The sequence below is a fragment of the Lactuca saligna genome, chromosome 6, assembly GCF_052625555.1.
Source record: "Lactuca saligna cultivar CGN05327 chromosome 6, ASM5262555v1, whole genome shotgun sequence".
Taxonomy (NCBI): Eukaryota; Viridiplantae; Streptophyta; class Magnoliopsida; order Asterales; family Asteraceae; genus Lactuca; species Lactuca saligna.
Genome location: NC_136422.1, coordinates 119,885,694 through 119,901,611, shown reverse-complemented (window position 1 = coordinate 119,901,611; position 15,918 = coordinate 119,885,694). Strand labels below are relative to the sequence as shown.

Genomic DNA, 15,918 nt, shown 5'->3' with positions numbered 1-15,918 from the left:
AGTGCCAAACGTAAACTTGTAGATGTTTACGATCTTGATGATGACGTTTATGAATCAGCAACGAAACCTAATGCACCCCGTATTGGAGATGGCAAAGTTGTTGGAACAACAAAATTGTTGATTCCTAAAGTTGAAAAATGATCCTGTTTATGAAGACAATAACTTCGATCTTTCTTTGCTACTTTATGCTATTTCCTTAGACATTTTTTTTAATATTCGGCACGTTTACTTGCATTTTATTTGGGATTTTAATTTTTAGTGTTTGGTACACTATGAATATTCATTCATGTTAGGTTTTACTTTTTCTTTTATTATAAGCAACTTGGATTTGACTCTTTATGCGATCATTATATTGCACTTGATATTTGGACATTACATTCATATTTTCTTCATAATCGTCTTTTATATTTCGGTTATTAAAGACATTTTTATTAGTATTCTCTTTCACATCCTACAACAAAATTTAACGGTCATCCAAATACAAAGAATTTTTTACTCTTATTATTGGATATATATTTAAATCTTCACAACTTTCTTTTACAGTCCATGATTCTTATACGTAATTTCACTTGATGTATAACTCATTTTATGCTACATTTTAAATCTCATAATTTGCATAGTCAATTTTTGTTATTTATATCAAATACTACCCTAAAGCTCGTGTTTTACACGGTTAGACAACTTAAAATTTCAAAAGTAGAAATTTTTTATAATGTTATAAATAACAAAAATCTATACACCATTATAGCCACTATAAGTGATAAAATAATAATTTTATAAATAACAATAATATAGTCGTATATTACAATTTTCCAAAACTTTTAATTGTGACATGATGCAAGAGATGTTTATTTTAAAAAAGGAAGATATTTGTTTTCATGGATTTTAATTTTTCTATCTTTATATAGTAGCTTAATTTATGGAATCCTCATTTACGTTTTTTTTTTTCAATTTGATTTTATAATGTAAGAAGTTAGTGCCTAATATGCAGGAATTACTATTAGAATGACAGAGCAATTATAATCATGAAAAAATTTGGTCAGCAGTTTCAATATCACCAATATCACGCTAACTTGGGAAACATTTCAAAGATTGATTCATGACAGCTAAAATTTTGGATTACTCTATAATTTCAAACCAAACTTTGATATCCTTTCCAAAAATAATTTTTATAAATTACTTATTATGTCTAACTCATTCTAATTCTTCTGATTTCACTGTCTCTTGAAATATTGAGTTTATTACAACATCGTGTTCCAAATTTTTGCATCATCACAGTGCAAAATCGTGTTTTCAATCACAATCACAGAGTTCAATCATTTCTGTAAGTTTATAAAAAAATACTTTCAAATTTTTTTTGTTTATCTTTTGTTTCTTTTTGTGTTTTTTTTAATGTGTGTTGTTTTTTTAACATCAGTTTATGTTTATCAATGTGTATGTGTGTGTACCTGCTTAACAGTTTTTATGTTCCTGTGTGTCCAACTTGATGATGAATTGCAGAACATTACAATTGACCATTCTTTGATAATGAACTACTATACCCTGTTTTCCATCCTAAGTCCTTGCTTTCAACATTGGGATTCAAACTTCAAACCATTTACAACAATCTAATTACAAAAAATAATTAATTGGTATGCATGTTTCTTTTCAACTTTGTTGTTTTATGTGTTTTCCTACTTATTTGAAAGTGGTTATATTTGGTTTGTGTGATGTAATGGAAACAGGAAAAATAATGAAATGATCTATTATCACTATTATTGTGACTTTTTATTGTTTTGATGTTCATTAATGAAATTGAAAAATACTAATACTTTTTGTTGTGCCCAACTATTTATGATTGATGTATGACCAAGGGTCAAAAACGTCATTTTTACAATAAAATGTTCACTATTTTGCACATTTTGTCCATATTCACCTAAATGTGTTTTTGCATAGATTCAATCTACTTCCCGTTAAAAAAAATACATATAAATATACTTGATAACTTCAGTGGTTTCATTAAGCATAGCATGTTAGAAGACAAAAGAATCTTGCTTAACTTTTTTAATGAATCGTATATCCATTTTACTCATAAGTTTCACCTCCTCCTTTTTTTAGTTCTTAATCTTTTACTACATTCGTTAGCAAATTTACAATTTACAGTTTTTGTTTTTTTAGGCATTGCTGCAGAACCTACTTTGGTTTTCTGTTTTTCTATTATCATATTGTTTTTAACATGATTTGTAGTAATCATTATGCTTTCGAAAATTATGATGATTTATATTGACTCCATATTTGCAATAGAATAAAATCCATTAAAAATATTAATTATAATTGTTAGAACTTAGAAAAATGAAACACAATAAGTTTTGCATAAGGGTATTTTTGTCATTTTCAACGAATCTTTCTGTATCTTTGTCTTATTAATCTCTTAATCTCTTGTGCTGACTCTTATATTAAACCAGGTCAAAAATCAACATTCTAGCAAGAAATTTAACGGCCTCATCTAAAAAACGGGTTTTCCTTCTCTTTTCTTATTTTTATTATTTATGAAATGCTTCCTTTATTTGTTATATCAAAATGAATATAAATTTTTTTGATGCAAGTATTAATATATATGCTTATGTATATTTTCCTAAATCTTTTAAAATTATTTTTTTTGATAAAAATCTTATTTTAATTGTTATGTTAATATACACTTCTTTGTTGGAACTCTTGATTTTTATTAATGTAAAGTATACAATTCTTAAATATTACCAAATTTTAACTACTATATGTTAATTGTATTAATGTTTCCGTTTATTATAATTTTCAATTTTAAATTTTAATGAAATTATTGTCAATATACTTTTTATTACATAATTCTTTTTGTTCTTAAGCTACAAACACGATATGGATTCAAACGAACATAAACAAAGGCGCAGATATAGAAAATTATATTTGGATCAACGAAGATCCAATGTTATGTCCAACTTGTCATTTGGTAATTCTTTATCTACATCTCAATTTACTTTCATATTCAGTAATGTTTTATATCTAACGGCTGTTGAACAAATATTGTTTTATATCTTCTGACGTTTTATCTGATATAATCGTTGCATTTTCTAATTAGTCATTCTTATTATTATATATTCAATGTAGGTTACTCTCGACAACATTTATCATCTACAAACAATTCTACACATATTCGCGATGACAATGAAAATTTGAATCCAAATATATCATCCGCATTTCAACATACAAGTTTCGTTGCTGCTTCAACTTTTAATATTAGAAATGCATTGTCTGATGCTGCTAGAGAGAACAGAAAACTTAGAAAATTATATTTGGATAAGAAAAGATCCAATCATATGTCCACATCATCTAATGGTATATCGTTTTTTATCGGATAGACTAATTTTTTTTTATATTATATTTTTAATCACACACAATCCTCTGAATCTTAAATATTATTATGTATTACCTACACTTTTTGCTACATTGCAATTAATTAAACATTATTATTTTATAAATCGCTTATATATATATATATATATATATATATATATATATATATATATATATCATTTAATTTTTTTTTTTGTTTTTTATTTTTCTTATTATATGTAACTTACACTTATTTGTATCTGCTTTATAGCTTACATATTTTATATTATTTTACAGGGCTTTCTAATATAACTACCAACATTCAAACACCTTCATCAACCAAGTTTGTCAATATTGTTGGTAACAATGAAAATGTCAGCCCAACTTTGTCATGTGGATATCAGCAAACACGGGTTCAGTCTATTTCGAATATTTATATCGACAGTCCATTCTCGAACAAGGCTAAAGATAAACGAAAAGAAAGGAAATTTTATTTGGATACAAGAAGATCCAATCACATGTCCACCGTACCAATCGGTATATGATATATATCATCTTACTAATTTAATTGTATCCATATGAACTTATTCTAAATATTGTAATAAGATACTATGTTATTTTATATGTTTCTTAATTGTTCCCTAATTAATACATATTTATATGAACTTATCTTTTATTGATAGGTAATGTTGGTCGTGATCAATAACATTTTAAATCTGCTTTTGATTTTTTTACAAGAACTCCGTTGTCCAACATTTCGAATGGTATGACTACATTTATATTCAACTTACTGTTTGTTACTATATATGGTATACATAAAACAATATAAAATAATATGTATTCATTTTTTTATTGTTTTTTATTTTTTATATATTTACTTTATAAGTTTAATACTAATTGTCATACTTTTATTGTTAGTAAATGCACAATATTCTACCTTGTCCGGTGACATGAGAGCTACGAATTCAACTTCAGTCACTCAAGCTTCTTCCAGCAATTTATCATGCAGAAAACTAAATAGAAAAAGAAAGATTCCAAATATATCTCAGATACCCATTTTGGACCTAACATCAGATGAAGATTTACGTGATCAAGAAATCCGTCAACAGTTAATATCAGGTATTGCAAAAGGAAAATATTAATTTTTATTTATAATCCCCTTTTATATTTAAATTATTACTTGTTGCAACATTAAATTATTTCAAAGTTTTACAAATGTTTTTATTAAACAGATTACTTGGACCATGGTGACCAAACATTTGTGTGTACCATGTGTCATGCACAATTATGGACATATGAAGCTCTTAAAGGCAATACTTCCGGAAATAAAACTTCTTATTCCATGTGTTGTGGTAACGGAAAAGTCGAGCTTCCTGAATTAAGACAAGCTCCAACAAATTATCAAAATCTCTTTCGTAATGTTGATCCAAAAGGAAAAAATTTCATGAAGAATATTCGTCGATTCAATTCGATGTTTTCCTTTACTTCAATGGGTGGAAAAGTTGATTCTTCCATTAATAGGGGCAATGCTCCATATGTTTTCAGACTTAGCGGTCAAAATTACCATTGTATGGGAAGTCTTCTACCTATAGACGGATCCAAACCAAAGTTTTCACAACTATACATATATGATACTGAAAATGAAGTAACAAATAGACAACGCGCTTTCAGGTATAACTTTATTAATTTTTTTATAAACCATTACTTTTATAATTTTGATATAATTTTTTACTTGCTAAATTTTACACATAACCGTTGTTGTTAACAGTACACAAAACGAAGGTTGCACATCAACTTCTCATCCTCTTGATATTGAAATCATTAGATTTTTGAAGGACATGTTGGATTCAACCAATGAGTTGGTTAAGTGTTATAGAATGGCCAGAGATTGTTTTGATGAAAATCCTCATATAGATCTAAAGTTACGTCTCATAGGAAGAAGGCAACAAGATGGAAGGACATATAACTTACCTACTGCTTCTGAGGTTGTTGCTTTAATTGTTGGTGACATTGGCGATGCAATTGATAATAGAGATATCATCGTAACAACTAAATCAGGAAGTCTACAACGTATAAACGAATTACATCCGGCTTACCTTGGTCTTCAGTACCCACTACTCTTTCCATATGGAGATGATGGATATAGAGTTGATATACCTCACAGGGATGTTGATCCTTCAACTAATACCAAACGTCGTTTCTGTACAATGAGAGAATTCTTTGCTTATAGAATTCAAGATAGAGTTAATGTTTTTTCATTAATTCTTAATTCAAGAAGGCTTTTTCAACAATTTCTGGTTGATGCTTATACGATGATTGAAACTGAGAGACTATATTACATACGCTACCAGCAAAAAGTTCTTAGATGCGAATCTTATGAAACTTTAAAAAGTGTACAAAGTCATGGTAATACTGATATTTCCAATGTTGGAAAACGTGTTATCTTGCCTTCTTCTTTTACGGGTGGTGCACGCTACATGATGCAAAACTATTTAGATGCCATGTAGCTTTGTAAGTGGTTTGGATACCCAGATTTTTTCATAACCGTAACATGCAATCCAAAATGGCCTGAAATTAAAAGGTTTTTAGCTGACACCACACTTAATCCCGAAGATAGGCCTGATATCCTTTCTAGATTATTCAAAATCAAGTTGGATTTTTTGATTAAAGACTTAAAGAAGAAGAGGTTATTGGGTTTTGTCAAAGCAGGTACTATATATTAAAATAATAGTGTTATTAAAATGTTTTTTTTATGTTTTTTATTATCTTATAATATTATACTTATTTAAATATACAGTTGTTTATGCGGTGGAGTTTCAAAAGCGCGGTCTGCCTCACGCACATATATGTTTATTCATGCACCCTGATTACAAACTCCCTACTGTTGAACATATTGATCGAGTTATTTCGGCAGAAATTCCAAACAAAGATGACGATCCAGAATTGTACTCACTTGTGAGTGAGTTCATGATGCATGGTCCATGTGGTTCTGATAATCCAAAATGCCCATGCATGACTGAAAACAAGTGTTCGAAAAACTTCCCGAAGCCATTCTTGGAGAATACTTCCGTTGATTCAAATGGTTATCCTATGTATAGAAGACGTAATGATGGATCTTTTATAGAAAAGTCGGGTGTTAAGTTAGACAACAGAAGTGTTGTTCCATATCACAAAACCCTTTTGAAACGATATCAAGCTCATATTAATGTTGAGTGGTGCAATCAAGCGGCTTCCATCAAATATTTGTTTAAATATATTAACAAGGGTCCTGATCGGGCTACTATTGAAGTTGCACAAAACAACAACGGAGGTGATAATGATGATGCTCCGGTTGATGAAATAAAGAACTACTATGATTGTAGGTATTTGTCTGCATGTGAAGCTTCGTGGCGTATATATGGATTTGATGTTCATTACAGATATCCTTCAGTTGTAAGGCTTCCGTTCCATCTTCCTGGAAAACAAAATGTTGTATATGGAGCAGATGATGATATTGAAGATGTCCTCAACAAACAATCTGTTTCTTCTTCGATGTTCTTATCTTGGATGAGCTGTAATGAACATAATCAGGATGCACGAAAACTTTCTTATGTTGAGTTTCCTACAAAATTTGTATGGAAACAAGAAGATCATTGTTGGGAGCCAAGAAAGAAAGGGTTTTCTATTGGGAGGATTCACACGGTTTCACGTAATCTCGGTGAAGCATATTTTTTGAGAATTCTTTTAAATAAAGTCAAAGGTCCAAAATCATTTCCAGATATTCGTACAGTTAATGGACAAGTATGTCCTACTTTTAGGGATGCATGTTATGCTCTTGGACTTTTAGAAGATGATAGAGAATATATTGATGCCATTGAGGAAGCAAGTCATTCAGGATCTGGTTATTATTTACGGTTTCTATTTGCAACTATGTTAAAGTCTAATAGTTTGTCAAAACTGTGTTATGTTTGGGAAAATACTTGTCAATACTTATCCGATGGAATTCTCTACAATCAACGAATAAGATTAAAGTCTCCAGGTATTATTATTTTTGTCAGTCCTTACATTTTGTACATTACTTATATATTTTTTAAATGCTAAATATACTATTATCTGAAATTTATATGTTTCTTATAAATATTTATAAGTTTTTTTTACACACATTATTTTTATTTCGTGATAATTGTCTGTATTTATCTTTTAATAATTAACTCTGCAATTGTATAGGTTTATCCCTTAATGACGATCAACTTAAAAACTTGACGCTATATGAGATTGAAAAAATTCTACTCCAAAACAGTTCAAGCCTTAAAGATTTTGTTGGGATGCCTTACCCTGATCATGATTCGATATCTTCTTCAAACAACCGTTTGATTACTGAGGAGTTAGATTTTGATATGAACAGTCTACAACAACAATCTCATCAACTACTTGATTCATTAACAATTGAACAACGATCAGTTTTTGATGAAATCATGATAGCTGTTAAACAGAAAAAAGGAGGTGTGTTTTTTGTTTATGGCTATGGAGGTACTGGTAAAACTTTTCTTTGGAAGACTTTATCAGCATCTATAAGATCTAAAGGTGATATCGTTTTAAATGTTGCTTCAAGTGGTATTGCTTCATTGTTACTAACCGGAGGTAGAACAGCACACTCACGCTTTATAATTCCTCTAAATCTAACTGAGGATTCTTTTTGTTCTTTTGCACCGGATAGTGATGTAGCCGAATTGTTAAAAAAAACATCCTTGATTATATGGGATGAGGCACCTATGATTCATAAGCATGCATTTGAAGCCTTGGATCGTTCTTTGAAAGATATATTGAGTTGTGATTTTCGTGCAAACTCAAAATTGCCATTTGGAGGAAAAACAATTGTCTTTGGAGGCGATTTTAGACAAATTCTACCGGTTGTTCCTAATGGAAGCAGACAAGACATTGTGAATGCTTCTTTAAGTTCCTCTTATATTTGGTCAAGTTGCAAAGTCTTAACATTAACAAAAAACATGAGGTTAAATGTTCTCACGTCTGATATTCAAGAAACTGCGACTTTTGCAAAATGGATTTTGGATATAGGAGAAGGAAAAATTGGTGGTTTGAATGATGGTGAGGCAATTATTGATGTTCCCACAGATCTTCTCATTGTTGATTCAGTTGATCCTATTGGTTCTTTAATTGGATTTGTCTATCCTTCTATTGTTGAAAATGCCAACAATCCGATTTATTTTCAAGAAAGAGCAATCCTCGCACCGAAGAATGAAGTCGTTGAAGAGATTAACGAGCGTTTGTTAAAATTATTTCCAGGAGATCCACAAGAGTATTTAAGTTCAGATACTATTTCTCATGCTGATTTTGTTCATGATGAAGTTGATGAAACTTTATACTCTCGTGATGTTCTAAATGGTCTTAGACCTTCAGGTATGCCAATTCACAAGTTGGTTTTAAAAGTCGGTGTTCCGGTTATGTTACTAAGGAATATTGATAAGAAATGCGGTTTGTGCAATGGCACGAGGTTACGGGTTATTGCATTGGGTAAACGTGTTATAGAAGCTGAAATAATATCTGGAAGTAATATCGGAAACCGTACGTTTATTCCAAGAATGTCTTTGACGCCTTCGGATAAAAGGATTCCTTTCATATTTCAAAGACGACAATTTCCACTGGCTGTATGTTTTGCAATGACAATAAATAAAAGTCAAGGACAGTCACTATCGAGGGTGGGGTTGTTTTTGAGACAACCAGTATTCACTCATGGACAGTTGTATGTTGCATTGTCGAGAGTTAAAAGTAAAGCTGGATTAAAGATATTAATTTTAGATAAAGATGGTAAACTTACCAACACCACATCTAATGTTGTATTTAAGGAAATCTATGGAAATTTGTAGTTCATAAAAATAGGTGTCAATATTTTAATAGTTGTTTTTATTATTATACATTAACTTTACTTACTTATTCATCATTTGTTTTTATATGTAGCAAATTTTAATTAATTTGTGTTTAATGTTTACATCATTATTGTCGTCATCAATTTAGAAATATGTATCCTTTTATTAGGATCGATATATTGAAATAGTAACTTTATTCATTATAGGTTTTTGTATTTATGTAAAATTATTACAAAAAAACATGTAATTCTTGACATTTTATATTAATTTTTTAATAAAAACCCGTGTAATACACGGATCTCACACCTAGTGTGTATATATATATATATATATATATATATATATATATATATATATATATATATATATATATATAGAGAGAGAGAGAGAGAGAAGTTTCGTCTAGATTAAAAATAAAATATAGATCTTGAGATTCAACCGCAGCCACATATTTTACATCCGACATTCTAACTCTCTAGTGTACTGACACGAAAGACCTATTATAATCATAAATGATTATATAGCACCGCCCATTCCTTTCTCCTCCACCACAATCCCCACCACTGTCACCTCCATCATTTATACCGCCGCCACCTCCGTCACCACCACCTCTTCTACCACCAACTGTCATAATTATATATGATTACTTAGTTTGTGATTAGACATATATGTATAATTATTTATGATTATGCATATACATATAAACATGTATAAGCATCTATCATTATACATTTCTGCTACATAATCATTTATGATTAGTCATGCCCTGATTAATAATATCGATTTATAAATTTTGTTTCATAAAAAATAATAAAAAAAAATTACATAAATAAATTTGAATGGCATTCAACTAGCTTTTACATTCAATTCTACGTAAAAAAATATTTGATCATATATAATCTAAAAGAATCCTTATACCCTTTTTGAGGTCGAGGGTTCAAATCCTGTTGTGGACATAGGTTGAATAGGTATTGTTAGCTTAGAAGTAGATTAGATTTGCCGGTTCAAAAAAAAAAAAAAAAAAAAAAAAAAAAAAAAATCATCCCATATTTTACGCAATTATCGTTTATCTAGTTGCACAACATTTATAACCATTAAATCTTTCCTTTTGTTCTTAACTACATTTAAAATTTGAAATAAGATATTTATTCTAAAAAGTAAATCCTATTAAATCAGGTAATAATCATTGTAATCTGCTGAAAAATTTATAGGTGTTATCCCATCAAATATATAGTACTAGGCGAATGCCCGTGTGTTGCGTAAAAATACATGTATAGTTGAAATCTTTACAAATATATGTTTTTTTTTAAATATAACAATAAAGTTGTTAAATTTGGTATAATAATTTGTATACTATTGATATAATATATTGATTATTTTGATTTATATGATAATATATATACATCTATTATAACTATATAATCACAACCGTTTGAGTGACTTATACTCACGATTTACAAAAAAATAAAACATAATATAATATATGGCTTAATGTTATTTATAGTTTTTTTATTTTTAATTAATTTTTTAAAATTTATTTTCTTAACGTTTTAATTTCAATCATTATAATTATTTAAAACATCAGATATTAAAACTAATAAATTAAGTATAATATGTAAAAAGTTAAAAAAACGTAACTTTATAAGTAAAAGTAATATATTCTTTTAATATTAAAATTTAGTTTATATATGATTAGACTTTAGGTTTGATATTTATTTAATCTTATTAACCAACTTATAATCATTATTAGAAAAAAATTGAAAGGTTATGCGAGTTTCAAATAAATGTGGTGAAAGAAAAAATGATTCATTTATAAGCAACCTTAAGTCCCTTGGACTTATCCCTAGAGAACCTCCACTACCTTAGAGCATCCTTATACTCTAGAGAAACTTGTGATACCATTTTGGGGCTTTAAAAGAGTGCATTCTGGCCTTTTTAGTGTTCTTTCCAAGAAGAAGAGGTGCATAAACAAGCTTGCAACGAGTTGGTGATTCAAGAACCTGCATATTAGGCACCTTGCAAAACTATTAGAGGTAAAAAGCTTGGATCTTTCTTCTTTAATCTTTCGATCTAGCTAGGTTTTCATCTTTGTCCCTTTTGGTTGATTTTGGACCTCCATTGGTGAGTTTTGCAACTCCAAAGGATGGAATGCTAGATCTGAGGTCCCTTAGTCCATCTTCAACATAAAAATGGAGTCTTGGTGGGTATTTTGACCTCATGCATGGGTTAAGATCTTTAAAAAGGTCTTAATGAGGGTATTGGCAGCATGTGAGACATCCAAAGGCATAAAGTTGCCAAATTTATGCCTTGGGTTGTCTTAATAGGGTTAGATCTGACTTTTGGACGTAAGAGAATTGAGTATTAAGCACTTAGTGGAAAAAGTGCTTAAACCGCTAGTACGCTGGGCGTAACCCAGTGTACACTGCGTGTAAGCCTTAAAACCTTAGTACGTTGCGCGTACCAGGATGGTACGCTAAGTGTACGCATCGTAATGGAGCCAAATTCGTTTTGGGCCTCATTTGGTTTTTCGGCTTGGTGGTTTTCTAAGAATTAGGGGCTATATCATTTGCTATGCACAATAGACATATTGATTGGGCCAAGTTGCCCATTAATGATATTGGACTTGGACTTTAGGCCCATTAGCAAGGGAAGGGTATTTGGGCCTCATGAAGAGGGTGGGTTTGGGTTTCTTTTGATTAAGTGAAGTCTTAACATTAATTTATGATTATTCAGATTGGGAGGTTTCAGACTCTTAGGAGAGCATCTTTGTATTTCAGCAGACATAGGTGAGTCTTCTCACCATACCAATGGGTCTAAGGCACTAAGGTCGGTCCATTTTATGATGTGTAGTATGCTAGCTGAGATTATATTATGTGACATGTTAGTTGGTATGAGCTAGGAAGTATGTTATTGGTATATGTGATATGTTGTATAGAAGACCATGGGAGAGCCCATGTCACTTGGATGTAAGACCATGTGGAGAGCCCATGACTTTCCTATCAAAGACCATGGGAGAACCCATGACACTTAGGTGTGAGAACATGTGGCAATCCCATGGCATCCTGGAGTAAGACCCTGGGGACGAGCCTATAGCATCCTTATATGTTGTATGCATGGCTTATGTAATATAGTAGTTGTTATAGCTAGTATGATATGTTGTATGTGATTTGTGTGTGGTACACTTTGGGAAACTCACTAAGCATTAGCTTATAGTTTGTGGACTTGTTTTACGTACATCTGAGCCTAAGGGCAAGGGCAAGGTTTTGATGGCGTGGCGTGCACTCTCACTCAGACATTTTATGGGACACTGTGAGATTTTGGAATAAAATTGTATTTGACATGATTTTGAAAACCATTGTAACTGGCTTTTGTGAATGATGAGCATGCATCTTGGTTAATTAAAAATGAAAATTTTATTTTGAAAATTTGGGTCATTACAAGTTGGTATCAGAGCCTTCGTTTGAGAGACTCAGCGACACCCTCGGGTGTGTCAGGACTCAAACTAAGGAAATGATAATTGTTTTCAAAATGAAAGTTCAAAACTTTTAAAATTTTGAATAGAAGAGAGTGCAACACGCGTGATCAGCCGAGCCAAGTAAGTAGTCCCCAATGTGTTGGCCATGTTATACTAATATTTGAGCTTGATAATTGTATGAGACTTGCTATGTGTAAGTTTTAAATTTGTATACGGTTAGGAGCTTATAGCCTCAAAGTGATTGATTTGGCCTTATTTCCTGTTCCTTGTTCGGTTGTGGTCCTAGGGTAGAACCTTTTATTTGAAAGTCTATTTGATCCTTTCTGTGTATAAATTGCATGCATAAAGGCAACATGTTATGATTGGTCTGATTGATATGGGTAGAGCAAATCTCAGGAGAGCCTAGGATTTGGGTTATGCAGTGGTTTGTGGGTTATGATTTCTTTTCAGGTGAATTGGACTTATTAGGTAGGACCTTGGGGAAAGGTACCGGTAGGTGTGGAAGTTAGTATTGGGCCCGTACTACTGAAAGCACAGGACCTGTACCTGAACCAATGTTAGACCTAACAACTCTAAGGAGGACTGGTGTGGGAAGATCCCCCATATATATTTATCACCTGATTATTATGGTTTATGACTTTTCAGTTCAGCATGGTGGTGACACGATTTGGGGCAAGGGGATCTGGATTAGGGTTTGGATTGGGGTCTGGGTATGGATCAGGCAGCGGTACTGACCCTATTCATGAGAGGTTGTACAATATCATTGCAGCCGAGGTTACGAACGGTATCCTTGACGCTACCCCAGTCATTTTTGGGACGGTCAAAAAGTGCATTATGGAGATCATAGAGGAGAGACTCGGATCATTCAGGTCTGAGATGGATACGGCCCAGATTGGGGCCCGAACTCCCTCGTTTCGGGAATTCAAGGCGTGTGGGGCGCCATAGTTTTTCGGGGTCAGGGATCGCATTGTCAGCCGACGTTGGGTAGCGGACATCGAGAATGCTCAACACACAAGTTCTTGCCCGGATACGGAAAAGGTTGGATTTGCTTCATGTATGCAGAGAGACAGAGCCCAGGATTGGTGGGGCGAGGTGACCAGTCAGGTGGGACTAGTCGGTATGGTTGAGATGTCATGGGTCGAGTTTGTTCTATGTTTTGATGCGGAGTTTGCACCACCTATTGAGGTGCAACGACTTGTGAGGGAGTTTCATGATCTTCAGCAGACCATCGAGACTATGGCGGAGATCACCAGCAAGTTTTGGGAGAGAGCTTTGTTGATCCCACAGTACGCTACGGATGAGGATATGAGGCAGACGAGATATCATTCCATGCTAAGGGATGATAGTCGTGAGTTTGTGAGCTTTACAGGGTGCAAAACACTAAATGATATGGTAGAGAAGGTCCGTGAGTGGGAAATGGAGATGGACTTCCGCACCAAGCGGAAGCCTGAGCAGGCACAGGCGGCGGTAGGTCAGGCTAACAAGCTTAAGACCTCAAACACTCCCAGTAGGGCCATGGCCGGTGTGCCAAGTGCAGTAAACCGCTTAGTGGGGCTTGTCGGATGGCAATATCAGGATGTTATGCTTGTCGCCAAGCAGGCCACGTGATCAGGGATTGCCCCAAAAAGGGCTTGATTTGTTTTCACTGCAACCAGACCGGCCATAAAAAGGCTGACTGTCCAAAGTTGCTGGGAGGGGGAGGAGAAGTGGTGGCACCCACGCCTGCCATGATGATGATCACAGATTGCCACCCTGTTAAGGCGGATGCTCCAACGGTGAGGAGTCGCGCTTTCCAGCTGACTACCGAGGAGGCTCGGGCAGAGCCAAATGTCGTGGCTGGTATGTATTTATTCTTCTTTTTTCTTATTATTTGTTTGACTTATGTGTGCTATATGCTTGTATAGGGACATTTTTGGTCAATGGTGTGTCTGCTCATTTCCTGTTTGATTCGGGTGCTACCCGATCATTTGTGTTACTTGCCCTTAGCAAGAAGTTAGGAGACGCGCCGAGGACCTTGGATTCCCCACTCGAGTTGGAGATTGTAGATGACCGCACCGTTAGTGCTACGAGGGTATATCGGGACTGTGTAATGAATGTATTGAGCGAGAGGTTCCGTGTTATATAGTTCTGATACCATTGCGGGGGTTGAAAGTGATTATTGGGATGGATTGGTTGGGGGGCAATGGGGCCATGATTGATTGTGAGCACAGCTGGTCGGGGTTTGAACTTCAAGTGGGGGAGAACTGGATATACATGGTTAGAGGGCAGCAAGGGTGCAGGATTTTACAGCAGAGACCGACCCTCTGTTCGGCATCAAGGGCTAGGAGTTTTTTACAGCAGGCTTGCACGGACTTTCTGGCTTATGCCTCGGATACGAGAATAGAGACCGTGGCGGATGTGGGAAATTTCCCAGTGGTGCAGGATTTTTAGGACGTTTTCCCCGAAGAGTTACCAGGAGTGCCTCCGGAGAGGCAAGTGGAGTTTCGCACTAACTTGGTGTCGGGTGCTACTCCGATAGTAAAGGCACCCTACTGGTTGGCACCACCGGAGATGCAGGAGCTATCTACGCAGCTTCAGGAGCTGCTAGACCGAGGGTTCATTCACCCGAGTAGTTCCCCGTTGGGAGCAACAATTCTTTTCGTGAAAAAGAATGATGGATCACATAGGATGTGCATCGATTATAGGAAGTTGAACAAACTAACGGTGAAGAACTGTTATGCGCTGCCAAGGATCGATGATTTTTTCGATCAGCTGTAGGGTGCGTCATGGTTTTCCAAGATTGATCTTCGGTCAAGATACCATCAGATGAGAATTCGGGATGAGGATATACCGAAGACGGCTTTCAGGACTCGGTATGGGCATTATGATTTTGTGGTGATGTCGTTTGGCCTCACCAATGCACCAGCAGCGTTCATGGATCTTATGAATAGGGTGTGCAGACCAATGTTGGATTGATCGGTAATCGTTTTTATTGATGATATCCTAGTCTATTCTAAGACCAGGGAGCATCATGAGTAGCTTGGTTTTGCATGAAGTGGGAGATTGTTTGGTTCGTGGAGCGGTGCTTGACTTGCAGGAAGGTCAACGCCGAGCATCAGCGGCCTTATCACAAGGTTTAGCCGCTCCCCATTCCCATGTGGAAGTGGGAAGAGATCACTATGGACTTCATCACGAAGTTACCCAGGACGGCGATGAGTGTGGACGCCATATGGGTGATCATAGATAGACTTACGA

General features: G+C 33.9%; 1 protein-coding gene across 1 annotated transcript; it reads left to right on the top strand.

Annotated features, from left to right (window-relative positions):
• The first annotated feature begins 2,871 nt into the window (after positions 1-2,871).
• On the top strand, positions 2,872-9,209 carry LOC145002854 (uncharacterized). The gene is made up of 9 exons (XM_078962040.1): positions 2,872-3,001; positions 3,121-3,348; positions 3,643-3,882; positions 4,264-4,464; positions 4,578-5,016; positions 5,114-5,848; positions 5,927-6,054; positions 6,143-7,363; positions 7,552-9,209. Exons 1-9 carry the CDS (start codon positions 2,872-2,874, stop codon positions 9,207-9,209), a joined length of 4,980 nt encoding a protein of 1,659 aa, XP_078818166.1.
• Positions 9,210-15,918: the final 6,709 nt, after the last annotated feature.

Bases quoted from the DNA above. Each gene is read 5' to 3' on its own strand.
- LOC145002854 (XM_078962040.1), top strand. From the start codon at position 2,872: ATGGATTCAAACGAACATAAACAAAGGCGCAGATATAGAAAATTATAT. The intron at 3,002-3,120 runs GTAATGTTTTAT...TATTCAATGTAG, and splicing joins TCAATTTACTTTCATATTCA to GTTACTCTCGACAACATTTA. The intron at 7,364-7,551 runs GTATTATTATTT...GCAATTGTATAG, and splicing joins AATAAGATTAAAGTCTCCAG to GTTTATCCCTTAATGACGAT.